Source organism: Charadrius vociferus, unplaced genomic scaffold (genome assembly GCF_000708025.1).
Source record: "Charadrius vociferus isolate BGI_N301 unplaced genomic scaffold, ASM70802v2 scaffold239, whole genome shotgun sequence".
In the NCBI taxonomy this organism is placed as follows: Eukaryota; Metazoa; Chordata; class Aves; order Charadriiformes; family Charadriidae; genus Charadrius; species Charadrius vociferus.
Window position 1 is genome coordinate 448,683 of NW_009649928.1, and position 25,842 is coordinate 474,524.

Sequence of the window (25,842 nt, forward strand, 5' to 3'; positions counted from 1 at the left end):
ATATTAAAAAAAAAGAAATACTGCAAAAAGGGAGAGAGAATGGGGGGAAGGAGGGGACTATCAAGCAAATGGTTAAACTCCATTTTCATCAGGTCTTAGGCTAATACAGACAATTAAGTAATTCATATTTTATCACTGGTTGGCCAAGAAACAAAATGTTTGAAAACGTATAGACATGTGCGTCTCATTTAAAGGACCCCGGTTAGGCGATCCTGTGTCACAGGCACAAGGAGCACTGAGATGGGGCAAACAGCGTTTTAGAAGAACACATACAACCAACAACTGCCATTTACTGCATAAAATCCTACACTGCATTCTGAGAAGAAACATATATTAAAAAAAAAAAATACAGCTAGCTAAGCTTCTATTTCACCGAAGTCTCTTGTGTCAGACTCTGGCTGCTGAGATGCCAACCACAGTGAGAAGCAGCAAACCTATTCACCACCGCCTTTTTGCAAATATCGGGGTCTTTTCATACAGGTCCCCAAATTGTCCAGAGCACTTAGCGAGGACAACAGGGTTTTAACTTACGTGGCATTATTTTCAAAGCCTGCAAAATGACGAAAAAGGGCATTAAGTATAGCGTGTAGGTGTAAGCTTAAACTGACATTTGACAACACTTAAGGACACGTTTGATGGCATTTTGTTGGGCACGAGCAGAAACAGCTGCTATACCGTTCGTGCCGTCTACGATAAACAGCTCCTTATTTCATTTTTTACAGAAGCGCAGAGAGTATTGCAAAATTCAAAAGATCATAGCAAGCTATTTCAAAGGTCATAAAGCAATGGAAGGAGAAAAGCAGCAATTCAGCCAATTAAATCCATCTCGGGCCAGGAAAGCAAAACCAAGTGAATATTTTGTAAGGCCTTATCACTGCCTTGATCTCAGGAAGGAAAACGAATTCTGAAGAGATGATGGCCACAATTGTTATTGCATTCCAGAAGTGCATAAAATGTGGGTAGCCAGAGCCTCTTAAGGAACAAAGCAAGCGAAAAAAGGTTGTAAATACAATGCTAGGTTGTAAATACAAGCGTGTTCTTCCGATGACATTATAGATCAGGCCCTGTAAGGTTTTAGTGCTGACTTCTGTTTCGGCAATTCTTATCTGGGTCAGGAGAGACATTCAGGTCCCCCAAACTTTATTTATTTTTCTTCCCTTTTACGTATAAAATACAGCATTAAAAGCTGTCAGATGACCGCCCTCACCACGTAATCTCTACGGTGACTTTAGAACCGGCCACTTGCATTTCCCAAACTCTGCAAGCACCTCGTAACGTCCTTGCAGCAGAAAACCAGCGGAGCAGCAGCCACCAGATGCACCGCAACGACAAAACCCAAGCGATCCAACAACTCACAACGAAGAGACACGGCTCGCTCGGAAAGGGAGCTGTTCTCAGTGACTGCAGTGCCCTGAAGTAAACGAGGAACTGCAAAAAGCATTATCCTTCAAATAAAAAATTAATCAAATAATAAAAAGTTATCTCAGAAAAACTGCAACTATCTTCAGCAAACCCACTGGAGGCAGCTTATTGCATGAACTGGACCCAGTCAGACACAGCTCCACACACAAATCAGCTCATTCTAATAATAACCTCCGCAGAGGTCAACAATTCAACTCGGTCCTAAACTCTTCTCTCCGATACGAAAAACAGCATTAAAAAAAAAAAAAAAAGAGCTATTTCCTCCTTTTCTTTTCTTTGCAAGTCTCTGCATTTTGGAAACTTGCAGCAGCATGAGGATAAACAAAGGGTTATACTTTATGGGAAGGAAAAGCAAATTGTTTTTCTGCTTTCCAAAAAAACAGCTGGAGTCAGCAGAACATCATCTACTGGGCAAATGAAGAGCCAGACACAGCGTGACCCATCAGGCTCGGCCATCCAATCGTTACCAGCCTAACTCTCTTAAAGATTAACTTCTATTTCTACTAAACTTCAAAACAACTGAGGAAAAATCCATTCTGAGCAACAAGAGCAGCAATTTTAGCATGTTTACAATAGGAATGAACATAATGAGAACGCAGAACTAACTGTCAAGACGACCAAAGTTTCCAAGTTTTAATGACAGCATGGAGAGGTCATCCAAGAAAAGATCAATCAGGGAAAGTCCTTCCAAAAGTACAGCAAATCAAGCAAGTACTAAAAAACATCTGATCTTAGAATAAGCTTTACTGGGACTATCACCCACAAAAATATAGGTGAAAACCTCCTGCAAACTATTTAAACTGGGTTTAAGGGCACGGTTACTCTCTCCCTCCGTGCTTATAATGACACACAGAGGAAATGCATTACCTTAAAGCTGTGAAAAGGTAAAAGTAGAAAAATACTATTCTGAAAGGCTGAATCAAAGTGCAAGTTTTTCTGCTAACTTGATGAAGTTCCTACACCCAAGAGCTCCAACGTGTGCTGGCCAAAGCAACACTGAGGAATGAGAAACGGGCTCCAGGCTCCCTCCGAGCAGGGACTGGGCTCGCAGCCGAGGGTTCCACGGGCAGCACCCTGGGACCTCCTACTCCATGCCTTGGTTTTCCCATTTCCAAGATGTAAATTTTACCTACATCAAAATGGCACCATAGATAAACTCTTTAGCATTACAATTTCTTAGTTCCTTCACTTCTTTATTTTAATAACTGAGTTATAAAATTATAATCTAAATAAGCATGCAGAATCACAGAATGGTTTAGGTTGGAAGGGACTTCAATGATCACCCAGTCCCACCCCCCTGCCCTGGGCAGGGCCACCTCCCACCAGCCCAGGTTGCTCCAAGCCCCGTCCAACCTGGCCTTGAACACCTCCAGGGATGGGGCAGCCACAGCTTCTCGGGGCAACCTGCCCCAGGGGCTCACCACCCTCACAGGGAAACAGTTCTTCCTAATATCTGATCTAAATCTCCCCTCTTCCAGTTTGAAGCCATTCCCCCTCGGCCTATCACTACATGCCCTTGTAAAACGTTCCTCTCCAGCCTTCTTGTAGACCCCTTCAGATATTGAAAGGCCACTATAAGGTCTCCCCAGAGCCTTCTCTTCTCCAGGCTGAACAACCCCAACTCCCTCAGCCCATCCTCCCAGCAGAGGGGCTCCAGCCCTTAGAGTATCTTCATGGCCCCTCTCTGGCCCCACTCCAACAGGTCCACATCCTTCTTATGTTGGGGGCTCCAGAGCTGGACACAGTACTCCAGGTGGGGTCTCACAAGAGCGGAGCAGAGGGGCAGAACCCCCTCCCTCCCCCTGCTGGCCACACTTCTGATGCAGCCCAGGATGCGGTTGGCCTTCTGGGCTGCAAGTACACATCACCAGCTCACATTGAGCTCCTCATCAACCAACAGCCCAAGTCCTTCTCCTCAGGGCTGCTCTCAATCCATTCTCCACCCAGTCCGGATCTGTGCATGGGATTGCCCTGGCCCACATGCAGGACCTTGAACTTGGCCTTGTTGAACTTCATGAGGTTTGCACAGGGCCACATAGTCTGTGATTATTTGGATTCAAAGATGGGTTTAGCTTTCTTGCTGCTGTGCTGACTTTATATATTTGGTTTTACTGAGACTACAGGAATCCTAGAAGTTACTTGAAGTTCTCCAAAGGGCTATACAAATGTTTGCTTAATGAACGAGCAAAGAGAAGGCATGTTTATTCTACATTATTTTTCAATTACTTTTACGAAAATCTCTACCACCCTTTGGAGATTCATATCCATATGCCCGTCATTAACAAAATCACCTCCTCCACTCATTCTGAAAACTCACACAAACATGCACTTCTCTGACTCTGGATCTTTCCATTGATCTGTGCTCCTACAGAAAAATAAGACTCTAGTCCTTTTCTTAAATTGTTTTTAAAAAGCTCACCCTCTAGCTTCAGGAATGGCAGTGTGAATACACAGACAGCAGCCAAGAAGAGAAAAGCAACACATTCCTCTCCTCCCACTTAGCTTTTAAACAAACAGCACATTGGGAAAATACTGTTAAGAGGAGCAGGGCCATTAAAGTCATGTCATCTATAACTGAGATTAAGCCAATAAATCACAAAACATGCCATTATGAAAACTTGAACCATTTGTACTGGGACAGCTCTTGACCACGCTCCACAGCTTCTTCATAAGAAAAAAAAAAAGCTTAAAAAAAGATATATATACACACATATGAGTATATATATAAATTCAGGAGCTCACTGTGAGCTGACCTGTTTAAAAAAAAAAATGCACTGCAGGTGGAGGACCAGGATTTTAACAACAATTTTCCCCCCCGAAGTGAGCACTGTCATAGTTAAGGCTATAATTTTTTTCACTTGGTCCTTCTTCAGAAACGTCCTACACAGTCTGAAGGGCTCCGTTAATGAAGGGCTAAAGATGATCTTATCACGGCAAAGTATTCCGACTTAAATATGCACTACAAGGCAAAGTTTCTGTCTAGAAGAATCTGATTCTAGCAGTCAGAACTTGTCTGAACTAAGTGAGAACTTATTTTCAGTGTATATAACGATGGACTCACGACTGACTGCGGCTCCTCACCCAGAGTGCAGCTGTATTTCCTTCTCAGATCTCCCGAAAAGGCATTGCAAAGTGACATACGGTAAACTGTTGCAAATTAATGTATGAATGAATAAAACGAAGGGAACGAAAAAGCCAAATCAGAAGCATCCAGAACCACATGGCTTTTCTTCAAACATATCCCAACACGCTTCTCTTAAGATGCTACCGGCTGTTTTCTAATTTCACAGTATATTGGAAGAACTCTTACTCTCTACACTTACTTTCATAGTGCAGCGGAAAAAAAAGGAAAAAAAAAAATCTGTTTGTGATATTTGCCAGGCTTTCATTCCCTCTATCTTGACTTTGGTTTTACTTCTTAATGAAAACCATTTTAATAAAATGTTCTTTTCTGTCTTTTTTTCCCCGCTGTCAGTTTAATAGGAAGACTTCCTTTTCCCATAATTTTCACTGCTTGCTTTCCCCAATTCTCTGTGATTTCGTCTGCGCTGGTACATACTCATCCTTTTTTGGTATCAGTTATAAGAATTATCCTCAGAATTACAGTAATATTTTTTAATGGATACTCCACACCTTGTATCTGTGAGGAATGCGTATGCTATCGTTGTCCAGTTTTACTTCAAGCAACTTCTCTCTGTGAGTGTTTATGCAGTATGTGTGTATGGACAGTATTGTTATAAAACCTTCTTAAGATTCTGTCTCTAATCCCCAACCATGCAAGAAATTGCATCTATTTTGAGTATGATGCATATGACTTTGGGATAGGATACAGTCAGCAAACACAAGGAGCGCTGGTCAAGGCAGGAGATCACGGAATCACAGAAAGGTTGGAGTCGGAAGGGACCTTAAGGATCTCCAAGGGTAACCTACACCCCAAGGCAAAACCAAGCGAAACCTTACTGAGAAAGCAGATTGCTGGATAAACAAAGATTTTTCTGTTTCAGTGTGTGAGGAGGTTCATTAAAGATGACATACACCATCTTAAGGGTATAGTGGTATATATTTAAACACAGTTTTCTGAGCAAATTCCAAAATGCATAAGCCGTTTCAACCAAAATTGTTTGCCTTTAGTCATTTGAGGTATTTGCCAAATATCCCTTTTAAAAAAAAATAAATCTGTGAAGCAGTGGTACCATGTATTTTCAAACAAATAGCTACAATAACCCGATAGGTTGTAGGTGACCCTGCTCTGGCAGGGGGGTTGGACTAGATGATCTCCAGAGGTCCCTTCCAACCCTGACTATTCTGTGATTCTGTGATTCTGTAACCCAATAAAGCTATGCTACTTTTCAGTCACTGGATGCAGCTTATAATCAATTAATCATTTTTTTTTCTAGGTCTTATGAAATACACAGAGCTCTATGGTAATGAAATTACACAACTACATTCTTAAGTCTTGCAACCCACAGCGGCTAGAAAACAGATCCTTGACAGAGAGCATAGCAAGGGAATATACAATAAATAACGGGTGCAGTGATACTGTTGTTGCAAAAGCATTGTTTATTCCAAGGAAAACAAATCATATAAGTTGTTTTATCTAATATTTTTTGTTTGTTTGGGGGTTTTTTTAAGCGTCACCAAGCAAACCAAATTTATTTGTTTATAAACTGTATGAAGTAATATTGTTTATAAATTCCTCTGGGTTCCTTCTAGATGAAAGGCCCTATGTAAATGTTATTACTCTCACACTGTCACATACTTTCCAAAACTCTTCTATTGTTCTTGTACTTCCTTCTGTTTAAGGATCACCCATAAAAACTGAGCAAAAGAGCAAACCAGCAGGATGCACCCTACTGTGAAATCATGCTTGCCATCCAGGGCCTTTTGCTTTTTTTCTTTTAAATCATAGAGGCATTATCAGCACTAACGCACTAAAAAAATCCCTAGAAACAAAGTGAAAAAGTAAAGCCACAAATGCTCTATGTACCATCGTCATCGCCCCCACGAAAGGCGATACTCACAATATGCATCATGTCCACAACACCCCAAGCCCTGCAGGAGCTGCGGTTTGTGCAATCCCGGATCGGAAGGACAGAATTCCCTCACACAAGCTTGGGGAAGGACCACAGATTTACTTTTTTATTATAATAATTATTATCATCATCATTACTACTATTGTTGTTGCTATTATTATTATTACTACTATTATGATTATTTTGTTATTACTACGGAGACCTCCTTTCCCTGTCAATTTTCTCATGGCAGTTTTCAGTATTTTACTATTACTCTACAGGTCTAAGACCAATACCTGAGCTAAAAATATCTGTGGCCTTTAATGTTCATCAGGCTTGGCTGTTTAATTTAGCACAAATTCAACTGATTTCAGGAAAAACTATTTTGATCACGGGTTTACTTTCTTTTTTTTTTGCTCAGAGAATTGGACAGTGATAAATAGTAATGTTACTGTAGGGGTTGTTGTTCCTGTACAGGACAATGTGAGTAAGATGGCTTTGTTTTGGCCTTTAACATTAAGGATTTGGGTGCTTTAGACAAAAATAACATACACAGAAATAAACAGCACTTCCTGTTCTATGCATAATTTTTTTTAAAACTGTCAAACCCAGGAGATATGACAGATATACATCTTGGGTGATAATGCCTTGTTGCTGTCTTTATCCAATTTTTCTGTTGTATTTACACTTTCTTGCAATATAGCAAAACACCCTGTAAGCAACGAAGACTTTCATTTCCATAAATCTACTGCGTTGCCCTAAAGACCTTTTCGAAAAGTATTTCAGCATTATCCTGTAATAGTTATACTCCAATTCCCACATTTGGGGAAAAAACGGTCTAGGAAATAATGCTGTTAAAAAATAAAACCAGATCAAATCAACGTTTTTACAAATTATGTGAAGGGGTGTGTGTTTATATATACATATGTGTGTGTATAAAAATAAAAACTGCTTATACACAATTCACAGGAAGATACTCAGCTTCTCTTCACCGATCAAGAAAATAGTGAGAATCAGGAGCTCGCTCCCCACCTGCCTTAAGGACTTTCGATCTAAACCGAGGAGTCTCCCTCCACAGACAGAGGAATCCCATCAATTATTATACCATGTGGGATCTCCAGGACAAATGCCACTCGCTCATCACAGCTGAGAAGGGAAATGTACATTCTTCCAGAAGTTCTGTTCGTAACTCTTCAGGCATTAAACCTTTTCATAAGACATCCAGTGTTTTTACTTCAAAGCAAAGTGATCAAACTGCTCCCTGTGTGCTGATCAGGGAAAAGGAATTTAACAAAGCTAACAAAAACGTACAAAAAAGCCTAGATGATTTCCAGATCAGACCCTGTGACGAACTGAAACAACAGTATTATATCTTGCGTGTCAATATCAGCGAAAATAGGAATACCACAGCCAAATTGCAGATTAGAGTGTCAAACACCATTTGAGTTGTTTGGGTTTGGTGGTGGGTTTTTTTGGTTTTTTGGGGTGTTTTTTGTTTTGTGTTTGGGTTTTTTTCTTATTTTTAGAGGTGCAGGTGGGGTGCATTTAACATATACTGCATAATTTTTGGCTTGTGGTTAGGCAAGTCTTTTGAGACTTTATATACAATAAAGTACTCTGACTAAAATCTGGAAAATTACCTCTTAAGGCTCTAGCTGTACAGCATCAATAGAAATGTGGTGCCAGCTAATGGCTGCAATAACTGTCTTCATCCCTAGGGAATAATGGATGGAGAATATATCAATAGGAGGGGTGGAGGGCCAGAGAAACTGAGCAGGCACTAGTTATCGGACACAAAAGTGATGCCACATGCATGATGTTATCTGTGATAATCTTTACTTAGGGCCCAGGGGGTGGGAAGGATATTCTTTACAGAGAAGAAAGTATCCATCAGGCTATATTCATAATCATCAATGTTCCACTAAGTAAGCATTTTTGCAGAAGGGTTGAGGGAGCACTGATGTAATAGAAATCAATGAAATTCAGCTTTTCTACATCTATTGTTTAGAGCAAAGTAGGGGGAAAAATAAGCCTGTACATCACTTCTGTTTCTGATCGTTCAGTCATATGCAGTGTTCAGAAAAAGGCTCTGAAGGAAATCTTTAGTGAACCAGAATAAAACTCTTAACTATTTAAAAATCTATTTAAAATCCACACCTTGACATTCATACCTACCAAAGGAAACACATTCTTATTATACGCATCAAATGATTTTTTTTAAGTTTGGCCACATGAGCCCTTCGAACAGCGCAGGATGCGAAATTCCTGTTTGGCTTTATTATCCCCTGGTGCAAGTCTTTTCTCGGCGCAACGGAGTTACCTCCAAGCATAAGCACAGTAGAGAACGCAATGCCATATGAAGCTTCCTGCCACGAGTTCTTTGCAGACCAATGCTATGCCTTTCCTTAGCAGACATTTAAAAGTAAGAATACCACACAGGGTAGATTATAGGATATCCTGGTAATTTTTCTGCAGTATGTTTTCCCTTCAAGTTTAAGCACCTGTCTTAAATTCACACACCAAGAGCGGAGCACCTGTACACTGAGTTTTTGTTACGAAAGACACGAGTAAGATGTGCTGGCTCTCCGCCATTCACGTCAAATGATCACATTTCCATCTAATCACATGCAGGGGAGGAAAAAAAAAAAAGTATTAGTACTATGTCAAATTTGCTTAAGAAAAATCAGGAGATGCAGGAGTTAAACATTCTAACAGCAGCACGAACTTGACCATGTTCTACATCCTGAATATTTTATGGTATATTTATTACAACAATATATTAAGCTACACATTCAACCACAAAAACAAAAACAGAAAGACAAATACTACTCATGTGCAACACAGCTGCATTAGCATTGCTGAGGAACAACAAACTTCAGAATTCCTGACACTGTTTTTAGTTGTACTTTCTGCATTTAATTTCTATGTATAAATAGGCAATAAAATGGACAAGAGCTGCTGCTTAATTATGTTTGCTTTCTAGCTGTCTCAGTGAGGTTCTAAGGCTCCTACGCCACTTAGTTGATACGGATGGAAGATGCAATGCCCGCATCATCGCCAAATCTTCTTGAAAAAAAGATTTTCTGTTTTGACACAGCAGTTTACACAATAACAGAAGTGCCTTCAAAGAGCTAGTGATCCTCATTTAATATTTCTGACCTTTTATGCCATCGCTTCTGACCAAAAGCAGTCAGATAACACAGCTGAGAATCTTCTGCATGATGAAGAATTCTCTGGGCAGCCAGTGACATTCTTACTGCCACTATGCAGCCGAGGTGCACCAGGACGGGTCCAGACGGGACGCCGGCTGACTGTCCTGCAGAGCAAGGATGCTCCAGTCATCCAAACAGAGGCCTGTAAGACCTTCTGCTGAGCGTCCTTTTCAGGGATTTCTACTTTTCCAATTTAAACTGACACTGCCCTTTGCTACATTAAAAAAAAAAAAAAAGGCAGCAGAAAAGCCCTGTTGCTGGCCAGTTGGCAGCCTATCAAAAATCTCTGCAGCTAACTAGGTAGCTCATTTACCTCAAATTTCAAACACATCAGAGTAACTTAAGCCTTTGAAGATATACTCTTAGGTCCCAGGGATTTCAGCACACACGGAATCTGAAAGCTTAGACAAAAGCTTTACTGCAGCCTTCAACATGCCAGAGCGTAACACCCGCCTGATAGCATAAGCTTTTAAGTGAAACAACTAAGCTTCAAAATCCTCAGGACAACTATTCACCAGCACAGGTCCAAGAAACCCATTCACCCAGGAAAAAAGCACGCGTCTTTTTGCCCAGTCACCCCACCGCACTGGCCATGGGCGAGCCGGGGTGGCAACAGGGGAAGGGCTGTGGGGGCAGCAGCTCCCGCTGTCTGCCGGCTCCCAAAGCTTTCCGAAATGCCCAGTACAAAGTGAGGAGTGTCTTTAAGCCAGCTTTGGAACCCCAGAACTAGAACAAAGTTTGGGAACATCCTGAGTTTCTTGTATTAAAAACACAGATGGAGAAATATACTGCAAATAGTGACGTTTCAGGAGTTCAGGTTTTCAAATAATTTGGTAAGTATCTCCAAAAGGTTTATTTTATTCTTTTTAAATTCCACCGCTGTTCTACAAAAATGCACTGCAAATCAAAAGTTACGGTCAGGAATAGGATACGCCTGTTCCTCAATACAGTGCAGTGGATTAATTTCTTAAAACAAATTGCAATATCGTTTTTAAAATAACAAAACAACAAACAATAACTGGAATTAGAAAAACACAAGAATTGTCAAAATACACACTTGATTGAGGTTTTTTTACTTTTGATCTAAAATAAATCTAAAATAAAGCAAGGCTTGTACCCTAATTCTCTTTGGTGGAATAAAAAGGAGGAGCGAGGAACAGAAGAACCCAACCACGTCTTTTCCCATCTGGCTCTCTCCGTTGAACCCCCGCAGAGTCCCGGTATCTCACAACCATGTATAGGAAGAAACTGACACCTATTGGCAACTTTAATATTACTGCATAAGGCTGTTTTTCCTCAAACTATTACGAGAAGCAGCTTCTCTTAACTAGATTTTTCTTTAAATACATACAGATAAAATATATATAATATATAAATACATTATTTAAATATATTTCTATTTAAATAGATAGATAGAAATAATTTAGAACTTTTCCAATCGCGACTGAAAATACATCTAGAAAATTTCAGACTCTCCTTTTTAGCAGTAAAACTCCGCCCCTTCCGATGTCAACTATGATCCCTCAGCAATGTACAGATTTCAAGAGGCTATTCTAATCGATAAACAGTAGCACTAGTCACTAACTGCTGGAAGAAGTAAAACTTTATTTTTTTGCAGGGGTGAATGCTTTCTTGGCGTTTAGCATTACAACACACACCGTCTCGGGAGCAGGTAAACGACATCCTAATCCCAACCGCATCCTGTGACACAGCAAAGCACAAGCAGTAGGAAGCATATTGTTTTTCTCTACTAACATATCAATTACTGCCTTACAGGTGTTGAGGCAGCAAAGGGACACTTGGAGCAGAGGAACAGCTCTTGGAAAGCACCTTATCCATCGCAAGCAATTGCCTCCTACTGAGAGGCAAGTCGTCAGGCACAGAGGGATAAAGGGGAGCATGAAGGAAAAGTTTGGTGGACTCAAGATATACGTGAAAGCCCCTGCAGGCAAATACCTGCCTATGGTTTTTCTACAACACTTTACAGACCTGCTTGAGCTTTGGGGGCTGCTAAAGTAAGGACACATTAAAAGAAAAAACAACAAAATAAACAAAACAAAACACCTCCCATGTACCTGGAGCTAAGGAACAACAGAAAATGAGAAGATGGCTGTCGCTGTGTTTTCACACTGCTGCTTAGGCAAACCACTGCAAACTCAACACCTGAAACCTTTGCATGTATTTGTGAAAAATGAACAAATGAATTTTTCAGCTACCTATGGATGTTGGTGTAGGTGTTATAGCAACAATAAATATGCAAAAGAGCCAAAGATTCACAGAGTAACACTTTTTGGGGGGTTTTTTTTTTGAAGCAACGCATTTCCTGAAACTCCAAGTAAAGACATGGAGACCTGCTTTGAGGATTTAGAAATAAAACCAAAAGAAACCAGATTTGTTTTATCTCACTCCACCTCTAGAGCAAAAAGACTGAACGCAATTTTTATACATACTTGTAACGAAGAATTTTTTGGTGAAAGTACAGCTGTCAAAGGCGGCGATTTTCTCTTGCAGGACAACAACAAGTATCCTGAAAACACAGAAATGGAACGTCGACTTTAAACATTAAATGCATTGGTTTAAAGATTCAATATCTAAATGTAATTATTTCAAAAGCATCAATATAAATTCTACAGTGATAAACTGCCAGGTTACCAATACATGGCAGTTATTGAGGATTCTCTCTTATCCCAACCACATAACCTTCATTTCAGGAAGTACACAGATCTGATACAGAACAACACAGCATATTTATGATATACCTCCTGCAGTAAAAGCTCCATTAAAAAGAAAGAAGGGAATTGCAAGGATCCTGAATTACTTTCAGTGACTCAAATAGCTTGTGTTCTACCGATTGTTGATTTGATTGTTAAATTTGAAATAATCCCATTGCCCATCTCATTGCAAATTTATTAAAACATCTTATTTACTAAAAGCAGGGTGGGTTGTTTCTTTTTTCCATACCAAGAACATCAGCACCCAGTTGAGAAGTAGGATTTGTGTCACTTAGCAAAATTACAGGTGTGCATTTATGCATTCACTTGTACACACTTTTATTGTTTCAAGTAATGAACAGATATTTTGCAAAGTAAAAGAACAAAAGCCACATGATAACTGTGCATGAAACACCATGCTGTTTAAATGAACAGAGGCCAAATTTAGAAAGTGAAGCATCTTAAAAGCTTTATAACTAGGACACGTCTTCTCCTACATTGATGATTTCCAAAATCCAAGCTCTTTTAAACTCTTGAAATGAAGGCTTCCTATCTGGGAAGCCGACAACCAACCAGATAAAGTCTACCAGCTATCTGGAACATCTACCAATATGACATAATTAAGAATCTGATTATTTTGTCATTAGGAAGAATATGAGACAGTATTTTTTTAATTAGTTGACAATATGGAGCATTATTAAATGCTGTTCTAATAGTTCTAATTGTAAAGAAGGCAAAAAATTAATCTCATCTCACAGAGACTAAAATACACACCTAATGCTTTATCTGAAAATTATAATTGCATATTACAGTATAGAATAATTCTTAAAAAGATAAGAAATCACATCAGTCATGACACATATCCTTGGGTAAAGGCTGATGCCTGTCTCCCATCAATGTGAAAACCAGCCATTAACTCCTCTTTTTTTTTTTTTCTTCCATTTTTAACTGTTTAGCCACAAGAACACCTCCTCCTTATCCCATGAGTGCTCAATACCTGTAAGACTCTTCGATGAAGGGCTATGCTGAAATGAACATACATACCTTACCCCCACGCTTGCTGATGTTTTCAGATATATAAATAAGTTCTGAGTCATGATTTCCACCTACAAAGCTGTACTAATGCTCCTCCAACAGGCATGATTTAGCTGTGTGTCAGCTATTTGATTTTGCTATTATTTTTACCAACACATTTGCCAAATAACATAGACTGCGTCTGTGGTTCCCAAGATGCCTCCTGAAGCCTTTTCGGTAGGCTGGTGTAACACTACTTTCTGTTTCTGTGATACAGAAGCTGATTAAAGGAATAAGCACTGTTCTGTATCCCAAATTCTTTCAGGACTCTCCGGTTTATACCATCTCGGCACGGGACTTTGTCGCTGCTCTGTTTATCAGTATGCCTCTGTCTAGAAACCAGGGGAAGCACAAATTCTTGGAAGGAAAGTAGAAATCAAGAGACATTTTCGGACAAAAGTCTTTCATATTCAGAGATCTGAAGACCCAGGATGGGGAGCACACGCACACTTTCAGAATGAGCAGCTTAATAGCCAAAAGAAGAGGGCAGAACACGTAACACAACAAGATGGATTCAGATGTGTTAAGTCATACAAGAAATTAATGTCAGATTTCTTATTTGCTTGTAGCTCTCGTTGTGAAAAAGATGCTTCCCCACCCCCTTCTGATTTATAAATCTCAATTTTTAACAGTTATAAACTCTGCATATATAAATTAAGATTAGTTTTGGACAAAATAGTAGTTTTAGTTAAACGTCGTATCTTCCAGTTGCTTAAACTGCAGGAGAGAAAACAAAAGAAAATGTATCAAATCTAACTTCTTCCACAAGTTAGCCAATGAATAATGGAAAGATTTTGAATGCATGTGAAAGCATAATGTATATATAGAATTGTAGTATTTCCCAATCCTGTAGATTTTTGTTTTCTGCTCTTTGACGATGTACTGTCTTTCTGCATAAATGAAACCTGCCAGATGGATGATTCTAGAGTATAAATACACAAATAATAAACAGTTTTCCCTTTTTCTGCAACTCAAGTTTTATTTTAAATTCAAATTTTGGACTCCATTAGTCTATAGTACAGTTAACGCACCATTAGCGCTGCGCTTGGCCACATTTAATGCATTTTCAATCTGAAATAGAGAGCTTTCCTGGGATAATAACAGAATCTGATACGTTCCAGAAAAGCAGCTACCCTTGATACAGCCACACAGCTTTGAAGTAGCTTTTTCATTTTTACCACTTAGGAAAAGAAACATTAGCACCTGGAAAGACTTTTTCGTTGGGAGAGACTTTGAATGATGATTTGCCTTTGACTGTTTTTACAATTGGGATTTTTCTTCTGCTCGGAGGCCAGACTGGAAAGATTTACTATCATCACACTGTACACAAGGGAACTTTAAATTTTTCAAGGGACAGTTGCACAGATAAGTACTGAACTCCTTCTGACAGCTTTTAAAGGAACAGTGACCCATTCATGGTACATAACTCTCACCAACTCATTCACTTCAGTGAAACTCTTGATACAACAGTCACATCCTACAGTAAGAAGATTGAGAGGGACTTAAAAAAACCCTGAACAACCACAAAACACTACCATCCTTCACTTCTTTAAACATTTACACCATCAAAATACCCTCCTCGTTATTAGACTAGTTGTGGTACTAAAGGTGTTTGTTCAGTAGTGCTACTTTTCTTCCGTAACTTATACTTGTCCTAATGCAGTCATTACTGTTCAGATTTTGATGGGACAATGACAGACAAGTGCCTATTTAACAAAACCTCTGTGGCTTCTAGGGTTGGGGGGTTTTCTATCTTTTTTTTTTTCCTCCTCCAATCTCCAACACTGCTAACTTCCCTTAGTTGCAAGAGTTCAATACGTGCTCATGTTCTTTTGTGGTCTGCAGACATGCAAGCACGCTGGCTACGGCCACAGAGAACAGGCACATAAAACGCTTTTGTTTTGTTCTTAGTGACATGTGGTATTGTGGCACCTTCCTTACTGAAGGACAAACAATTCCGAAGAAATGCAGCAAATTCTCCATTCAGGAATCATATTCCACAACTTCCAATAAGGTACCTCAAGACATACAACGACTAGTAACAGCAACAGCTGGGTGTAAGGAAGCATCAAAGTAAGCAGCACCATCATGGACTTTGACCAAGGTCACTGCATCAGTCTCACATCGGGAGTGACATCAAGATGCTCCTGCAGGGAGCCTGCGGTTTCCCTTCTCTCTTGAAAAGATGCGGTAAACTACTAGAGCGTTCGGTTTTGTGTGTCTTTGGAAAGATGAAGATCTGAAGTTAATTCAGAAAAAATTGAAGTCTATTTGGAAACAAGTTGTTTTCAGCCTGATGCTCAGCCTTCTGAGCCATTTTCTCTCAGAAATTAGGTGACATTATCCCAACTAAGAGATGGTGCTTTGTTATTTGACTCACAGCAACATTATTTCCTGTAAATCACAGAGTACACATTAGGAATTTTTAGATGTGCAGGAAGGCAATATATCTGACAAAACAACGGAACACAAAGAGAAGAGACAAACTCTTCAGCGCTTTATACTGTTTAAACTCTCGATGATCCCATTTCTCCATCTGTAGGTAGATGATAGAGGATTCCAATGATTCCTGCTCACCCTCATCACAACTGAAAGAAGCTTAAACGATTTCAGATGCAAAGTGTTTTGAGCTTCTTAAATGAAAGCCACTGGAGAAGCATATTGTCATACTCAAACTGAAATATTAGTCGAGAAACAGAGAACCAAAGCTATGCTTATAGCAAAGTCAAACCAACAAAATCAGGGACCGCATTCATCACAAGTTCTATTCATTACCAAAATTTTACATGCCCTAACACAAAATATATAGTAAATATCCTTACCTTTTATTGCAATGCAGATCATAAATAGGAGTTTTGAACTGTATGGACTTGACCATCTCTCCCGTTCGCAAAGAATAAAGGTCCACACAGCAGTAAGGTGGGCTTGTGCTGAAATGGATAAAAAGAGACTTTAATGGAAAGAAGAATTTTTTGTAAAATAATTTTAAAATTATTTCAGCCTCCCTATATTCTTTGGCACGCTAAATGAAAAATCCAGCAGTATGAGAAGAATGCTAGAGAACAAAAGGGTCAGTGTAAGCTCTTCTACATTAAGGGAAGGTGTGATTAAAATTGAGTTACAAGATCCACAACGGTCAAGAACCTATATTGCGCAACTAATTGTCAAGCACTTAATTTCCTTTGTCACAAATACGATTTGAATATGAGATCAGATCTGACCAGCTAAACACAAGCCAGTTGACAGGCACTCAGCTTTAGGCTACACTTTGGTTATTTAAAAAATATTCTGCAGAGCAACACTTTCCTAAAGGGCGTACTTACTTCACCCCGTGCAACAGCTGAATCATTTGACTTGATTTGATAGAGACACATTACACAGAATTTACATTACATCTCTGATGGACTTTTGTTTGAACTATATAGATCTTTTCAACTGCTTTGTGTCACTTTTATCATTTTAATATAAATAAAACTCTAAGGCCATTTCTTAATAAAAAGGCTTGCTTTCTTTTGAGCAGGGAGAAAGTGCTGAGTGTTCCGATAGGGTTGAGGAAGGTAGTGGTGGAAACCATTTTACAAGCTGAGGAGAGGCTTTGATGTGGCAGTTCTTTTCCATAACACCTTTTTTCCCCTCCAAGAACACATTAAAATGTTGGCTACTTCTAGGTCAACGAATATGAAGCAGCACAAATTGCCAGCTGTACAAACACATACTAAGTATTGGTAAAGGAGGGTGTTTCCCCTTGCCCGTATCTGTTTTATTTTATAGAGTTTAACACAATTCCTGACACAACACTCGCTTGTCTTTCGGATCTGCTCAAGCTGCTCGAGAATTTTCTGGAGAACTGGAGTACAAATGCCAACTGTTTACATCAAATGCCTCCAGGTAATAAAAAGGTATATACAATAAGTATGCGGCAGAGAAACAATACACAGTACAGGCAGAGAAAGACAACTGTCAAAGAAATAATAGAAAAAATAAGTTTTGACGTTTCGCCTACTGAAATTCTTCCCAAAATACACATTTTTCTAGGCACATACCGAGGCTAATAACTAGAGGGTGCTATTTATTACTTTTAAGCACTTCAAAGGCCCTTCAAAAACACTTTTAAAACAGTGAGACCCGAGTCTAGTTACTTTACATTAGAAGCTCGTTGCTGCTAGGAAAGGCAGAAAACCACAGCACGGTCTACGTACAAACTTTTTTAAAGTACATTTATTACCTACAGGAAATTATTATTTTGATAAAAGCATACACAGATTCTTATTTCAAAACAGCAATCACAAAGTTGGTATAGCTAAAATTCTATTAGCATAATTGATACCAATTACTATTTCCATATAAGTCCGTGTTGAACAGTTCCATTTTGACTTGACATATAGTTAACTACATGACTATAACTCAAGAGTACGTACCTTCTAATACATATTGCACCAACAAAATTATGGGTAATAATCCTGTCACTCAAATGAATAATTATTGTTAGGTCATACCTTTCTTTTGGCTAATCGTGGTAAGACCATTCTACCAATGCATTTTTAAACTGCACTGGCTAAAAACCAGTAAGTTGAGCTCAAGTGCTAATGATCAAGTAGTAGTACGGACTGGGTCAGAAGTACTCTGAAATTCTACCTAGCTCCAATTCAAGAGTCCTCTTTCCAAATGTTAGCTTTCTTTTCATTCCGCAGTACAGCGCAATCCATGATCAGAAAATAAAATGCACGTTTGTTTGGTTTTTACTATTTTCTGAAATAAAAACAAAAACAAGGTCAAACACATTTGAGGATACCCTAGGACCTAATCAGCAGAAACAAACGGCAATAGCCAGAAAAAGTCACACTTGTAGTCCTTTCTTGTTCCATAACAACTCAGCATCATCACGAGTCTTCAGACAGCTGACGATGCTTTCCCAGGAAAGTCCCATTTTTTAGCAAAGTGCCTTATCCACCAACTACGACAAAAAAGGGTGGAAGCACAAGCACTTGCTCTTTCTTTGGCAATCTTTTCAAAGGTGGAGAGTAAAAAAAAAAAAAAAGTTTCAAATCACAAGAAAAGATGTCTCTCTCTACCATTTCCTTCTGGCTGTTTTAGTTCCTCTCCCTGTTCAAAGGAATGACTGTTACAAACCTCATTTGCTACTGAGCACTCTCAATTCCTGAGACGCAACATTCATTAAATTAGCATAATGTAAATTTATAAGTCCGACTCCAAAAGCTGTGTACCTAAACAAGGATTGATACAATGCTGAGATCCATAATGTCAGTTCTTTTTTGATCAGGCCTCTGTAACAACCCAATAACACGTTTTCAACTTGTTAGGGGGGAGGGAATCAAGGATTTTAATTTAATTATTCAACAGAACCTCATACAGCAAGGACTCTCCCAACACTGCAAAATTTCCTTTCTCTTCCAAAGACATTATTTCTCAACCATTCTAAATGTATGAACCTTTTAACGGTCCTTCTTTACCCTCCTTTCCATCTCCTCAGCTAGCAGCAAGATCAATTCTTCTAGAACAGGAGAATGAGGATTACAGACACAGATCTAAGGATTCATTTCTCTGTCATAGCACTTAAAGAATAAGAGTACCTTGATTAGCCTACACTACTCACGAGCAGTAACAGCACTCCGGCCAATAAAATGCAGTCAAAATCTCAGGCTCAGTGGTTCTGTGCACTTTCCTTTCCCAGCCTCTGATATGCGATGGATTCTATATTGACCCATTTGAGCATATTAAATCAACAGAAAAATAACACTTTGCCCTTTCTTTCTCCTCTAGAGGGAATTCTACCCCAGGTTAATTCACCAAAAGGGCTCAGTGAAAGGTCTAACAGGCATGGAAACAAGAAAGTAGAAGCACATGGACTGAGCAATAAAAGCTGTGCAATAGGGCTGCCAAAGCCAGGGCTGGCTCGCCACCGCAGAGCTGCAGCACAGTGCAGCTTTTTCTGACCCTTTACCACCTCCACTGAACTCGTCCTAATTCCCAATCTTCTTGAAACAGGGAATTCGGGGACTTCTATAGCCCACATTGCCGAGGAAGTCAGACTCAATTGCAATGTTCCCTTTGTAGTCTTAAAGTTAAAAATCGAGACAGTCCTGGACGCAGCTTTTAAAACCTAGACTTCTCACCTCCCGTTAACTCATTATTCCAGGAGAATTTGAACCCAAGCCCACCAATATCAAAAGCAGAGGATGAATGTGTTTCCCTTCTTCCATAACATTTATACCACACACATTATTTTATTTTTCTGTTATTTACCACATAGCAGGAAGATTTACACTAAGCAAGATGCCCCATTGAAATAGACAAAAAATTACTGTGTTCAGTAAGACAACGCATCACTATTAACACCCTGGAGTCCTTTGCAGGGCCTTTTGAAAAATTTACTTCAGCATAATGCTTAGTTCTTAACAATTTTCTTCACTAAATTATCAAACAAATACACGATCAAAAATTAAGTATTCAAAATGACACCACCTATGAGAATGAAAAAATAACATTTAGTGTAATCAATAGAAGTATATTTAAATTTCAGTTACAAAACCAGAAGTACTCAAACTACCACGGAACACCACCGAAACCACCATGGATTGCAAGACGGAGAACCACAAACTTACAAAAGCATCTCTTGACAATCGGAAGTTCTCGAAACCTTAGAATCATATGCAACTACAATTACTGCACCTTGCTCTCTTTCAGGAGTAATGACCATCCAGTTCATCAGAGGATCCTACACACACTAATTGTGCCTGAAATAGCCTAGTTGATGGCCTGCCCGAGGCTACGCTAACAACCAACCATCCTTTGGGAGAAAACAACCAAGACGACTTCTAACTAAGAAGCTTTTCATCTGACAAACTGAAGGCTCACACAAGTCCTCAGTGATGAGGAGGGCTCTGATCATATTTTGGCGCACCACTGATGATTACGTAAAGGGCAGAGATTAAGACAGGAACCGGGAAACACTGGTTTTTGCAGTTTGGTGACAACATTAAGTCTGTCACAAATAAAATTCTTGCAAATTACTCCCACAGATTGACACATTTTTGTTATTTATCTCGGTTGTTAAAATAGCTGCTTAATGCAGGGACGTCAACAACTTCTTTAAAGGTAACGGGCCCAAATTCACCAATGACTTCAAAATGTTGGCATTAATAAATATACAAACACAGTCAGGTTCTTGTATCGTCTTCTATTCGACTGTTGCAGCGCAAGGATGGAAGAAAAATAACAGATGCCTCATACCGCTGGCACTTGCCTACATCTGTGCTTATGCACCACGACGTAACTATCACCTCTTCACAGATTTGCTAGCAATGAGTCACACCACCTATAAACGCTCTGTAAAATGTTTGCATACAGAGACAAACACAGTGTACAAAACCCACACATTTTTTATAAGGGGGGGAAAAAAGGAGAAGACTGATGGAACCACCACGAGGTCAGTTTTCTGTGCTCAGAAAGGTTTTATGCTGCTGAAAGTGTCTACTTTCCTCCCCACTCTGCCACGTCATGAACAACATCTCACTCAGAGAGAGAATGGACATCACTTACTGAACAGCATCATGAGTCCAGAAAAATAATAATAAAAAAATATGTATGTTCGAGAGGCATAAAACTGAAAGAGCTTTTGCTGAACAAGATGACCACCAGGCCTTTATAAGGCATTCTTTACATGAGGCATTTCCCAGTTATTTGTGGCATTTAAAAAAAACAGAGGTATAGAGGTATACAGGACACTGGTACAGTAAAAATACTTTCTATCGCTGATAATCCTTTATACAGACCCTGCAAATATCTTCTGGAAAACAGTCAATCAATTACTATTAATAGCCAATGTGTTAATATATTAAAATGATGAAATGAACGAAAACTTTAGAAAAAGGTGAAATTGTATCAATTTATCAATGAGATCACATGAAGAGATCACACAGATTGACATAAGAAACATAGAAAAAAACCACCATCACTTCTCAAGAACATGACTTTAGAGGGACTCTAAGCGATGTCAGTATTACAAACAGGCTACCAAAGCGCGTCACAAAAAGCTGTTCTACTCATTAGTTAACCTCAGCATTTGTGGGTTCAGTCGTCAAGCCTTGACGTCCTTCAGTAAAGGTGACGTAGCTATCTCCAGACAATCACCACAGCCTTCTCTACCTGGGGTCTCTTTTTGGTAACTTGACTTCACATGATGGAAGAAGGGAAACAGCTTATTTCCAGATGCTGTGCCCCCGTCTAAGGGGCCGCTCCGCAGTCCGCTGCGTGTCCCTCTCGCCTGTTGAAACTGCATTACTATGAGCTCCATCTTTCTCTAATTACACGAAGAATTACATTACGTCTGCCTTGTTCCGTAGCCTTACAAGGCAGTTTCTTTCTATATTTACTCAGGACAAATATTGCACATATTAGCAGCAGCTTTTCTGGAGTAATGACCTCTTTTTTTCCTCTTTTATCCTTTCCACACTAAAAAAAAAAAAAAAAAAAGATTTCTTCTTCTTCCATCATGTATTGACCTTCCTAATGGGCACGGCAACAAAAAGAGCTTTCTACAATGAAAAAAGAAGCATAAAAACCTTCCACTGATCAGTGTACATGATCTAACATATAACAAAAGAGTCTTCCTTAATCACTATTCCAGTTTTGATACTTCCAGGTATTATCTGGCAAGTTATTTAAACATTCAACAAATTCTTATTTGAACTTGATGGGACTGGGCTGTGAAAATGTATGAGTTACTGCTCAGTACACAGGAGCAACTTAACAGAATCTCTGCTGACCTCAACGGAACAATGTCCACCACCTTCGGAAGCTAGGTACAAAAAAAACCCCAGATATGACAAAATTTACAGACAATGTCTTGCTAAATATAGCTGATTTCTTTTATTAAAGACTAAAATGCTATTTGTTATTGCAGCAATTAGAGAACACTGCTTTCGAGCAGCTAGAAAAATGCTGTTTCCATACCTTAGAGGCCAAATTTTGCTTTCCTTACACACATGAGAACCGACTGACAGAAAAAGTGCCAAATCCACAGACTGGAATTACATTCCCTGGGAAATCTATCGTTTAAACCTAGAGAAGCTTCAAGCCTTCCAGCACATGTTATGCAGCTCAGTAAGTTTAACAGCAATCACTAAACCAGCTTCAGACAGCAGGTTATGTACTTTCAGTCAAAAGCAATTTGACTTTTACCATACAGTTATATCATTACCACTAGTTTACATAAAAGTAAAATGATGAATTAAAAAAAATAAATCCGACAATTTGTCTGTTACCTTTAAAGTTGTTTCACAACAAAAAAAGAGCTCTATTTTAATGTCAATGTTTTGAAATTAGGTCAGGTGACTAGTTTTATTATTTTGTTCTAAAGTACCATTTCGTTTTCAAAAACATAACCTTTTACTGTTTCTAAAAAACATAATCATTAGCCTACATCTGTTACTGCACTTCCCATTCCCAGGCTCACTTTCCATTCTACTACGGCGACACGAGTACCACTCTTCATTATTCTCATACATTTCTCTTCTGATGTTTTATTTATTTGCATGAAATTTTGAATAACATTTTTTTCAAGCCCAGCAGACCCAACATAGAAAACTGCCTTACTTTTAATCACTTTCAGTATCTTTAAAAGAAGAGGTAAAATTATTAAAACCTATAGTGAGATCATACTCAAAAACCTTAATAATACAACAACCTCTGACTATGCCCAGTTTACAATCTGTGGGATTTAACATTTACAGAAACATTTAAATTTTATTTTATTTTTTTAAATTTTCAAGTGCCTTAATACAGCTTCTAAACTTATTTTACAAAAGGCAGTTTATTTCATTGTCAAGTCAGAAGAGACCATTGCTACACCCAGACTTCTTCTCTAACGCAGCCATTGCGTTTCGCCTAGACAGCTACTCTTACACCTCGCTCAAATGCTTTAAAAGCAGTTCAGCCCTGGCACTGAACCCCACGCCACGTGTCGAAAACAGGAGAAAAGCGACAGCAAGTCCAAGGAACTGGCTGGCCAAGGTGTGCCCAAGTGACCTGGACAGTGAGCTACTCGGGAAAGATTTTTTTCAAAATTGCTACTCTATAAAGCATCAGATCTATCAATAAGGTACTGGTAAAGAAAAAGCTATTTCCTTACAGGAATGAGGAGGATCCTGACAGTGACACAAACACGAGTTTCTAAATAGCAGCGCAGTGGTGAAGACTATCCAGTACCCTGTTGTAGGTACGGCCACTCTCCGATACTGCACGGAAGGGGAAGAAAAGTGAAACAACACCAGAGTACACTGTCCAGTTAATTAATTGTATATTGAAAAAAATCCTTCCTGAACCTTTACATTGGAAAGTTGAAGCACAAGATTTGATTATGATCTTTGTAGTAATATTATTAGCACGTTGAGACCACAAAGGCAATCCTGTTCTCCTCAAGGCCCCTGAAGAAGGTTTGCTCAGATTAAGAGATTTGAATAGGAGAAGGATCATCATCTCTTTCCAGGCCGTGCACAAAATGTCCCACAAGCTCAAAGAAATTATTTTTTACCAAGCAACCTAATCTTGTCTTAAAAGACTTTGAGCAACAATAAGTCCTCTATTTTCATTGTAAGTTGTTCCAACATTTAGATCATTTTATTTTTATGAAATTACTTGTTATTGCAAGATAGAGTTTGTACATATTCCGCTTTTCAGCTTTTATGTCTCTGTCAACAACACAAAAGAGCTCACTGCATTCTCTTGCATAAGTCAGTAGCATCCAAAGCAATCCAGTCACTAACTAATCTGCAATAAAGTGGAAAAGATTTTTAAGCCTGAAGTTGTAAGGTGTGTTTTCCAGCCCTAGCACACATTTGCGGTCTTCCTCTGAGCTCTTTTCAGTATTGCGGTATTCTCACCTTCTTTCTGAAGGATGCTCACCAGAATGAAAACTTTAAAATCAACCAAAATAAAAAATTTAAAAAAATAATCAAGGATTGCTTTATTTATTCCTTAAACATCACTGCAGAAAAAGCTTTCATTAAGACTTTCGCCATCTAGTCCCTTACAACTCCCTGGCTCTCTGCATGAAAATTTTCCACAATAAAAGCTTTGACAACTCAACTCTAGCAATTTTCTTACTTTCATTCACAGTACTTAACAGATTCATTCAAAATCAGGAAAAGCAGAGAACGACTTCCGAGAAAGTGACACTTCCCCAAAACGTGTGTGGAACAGTGAAACACAAAGCAGCAGAGACATTTTAAGTGTACCACAAATTGCAAAAAACATGGAAGCACTTAGTTTTAAATAAGAAAAACCTGCACCGATCTCAGACACATGTTACTAAATCTAATCCTTTAAATACAAGAGAGGAAATTATTTGATACAGCACTAAAATAATTGTGTTAAATACCAAGAGATACAAATGTCAGTCTTCTGTCCTCCTCAGATATTTTGACCAAGTCTAGCAAAAAAAAATTCCATCTTATCCTCTTACCTCACCATCCTCCTGGTCCCACCAGCAAATAACAAAAATATTTTCAAAAAGTCATCAGCTCAGCAGAAAGCATTATGTTAGAGGTAAACTGTAACAAATTTACAAGTCTCAGCCTGAATAACAAAAAAAAAAAAAAGACATACCAAAAGAAAACCACCTTGTTTGCTCACGTGAGGAAAAAAAAAAAAAGGGACTTGTGGGATTGTGCCAAAAGGACCACTAGAGAACAGCAGTAGAGCCGTCTGCGTGTACACTATGCAAGTCAACAACTAATTTTTTGAAAAAAGGAAATAGATTAAAGTTGAACTAACACGCATCAGTTTTGTTCACCATTATATCAGGCAGACAGAGCGAAGATGCAGAGAACAATGAACAGAGGTACCACTCCTTTCCAAGTCTTCTGATGAAAATTCTTGAAAAAGACCAAAACAGTATCTAGAGCATTGATCCCTACATCTTACCAATGCTAATGTTTAAAAATGACATTACGCATTTCCCCTTCTACTTTCCAGATGTCAAGGTAAGGAGTATTTTGCTTCCGAATTTCATAAGCAAGGCCTCTCTCCCCGGTGCAGAGTCTGGCCGGCAGGATGCCCCGGGAAGGGCTGGTTTCCGTCTCTGGGCATAACCGCACGGTCCTGGTCTGCGAGAGCCCAAGGCTCGGCAGTGGTCTACTGGTCCCGAAGGTTGGAACCCACCCCAGCAAAAGCATCAGTATCTTGTTCTTCTGTCTCTTCAGGTGGAAATAATTATCTTTTACTGCAAGGTGTGGTACTGCATAAGCCTTTCCTGCTTACAGGCAAGTTTTTATTATTACTGCTGCCCAGGTATAAATTAATTCTATGAATTACAGAAGACAAATGTGTTAAGCCACCATGTTATGTCCTGTCAATTTAAGCCAAAGTCATGTCCATTTTGTCTTTAGCAAA

The 25,842-nt window shown here is 39.1% G+C and overlaps 1 protein-coding gene across 2 annotated transcripts in view; it reads right to left on the reverse strand.

Moving 5' to 3' along the window:
* BCAS3 (breast carcinoma amplified sequence 3) overlaps nucleotides 1-25,842 on the reverse strand; it is a 370,742-nt gene that overhangs the window by 303,603 nt on the left and 41,297 nt on the right. For both annotated transcript variants that reach the window (XM_009891170.1, XM_009891169.1), the window contains exons 7-8: nucleotides 16,254-16,361; nucleotides 12,097-12,173 (exon numbers count right to left, since the gene is read on the reverse strand). In XM_009891170.1, coding sequence (XP_009889472.1) covers nucleotides 12,097-12,173; nucleotides 16,254-16,361 — 185 coding nt within the window. The remainder of the gene's footprint in view (nucleotides 1-12,096; nucleotides 12,174-16,253; nucleotides 16,362-25,842) is intronic.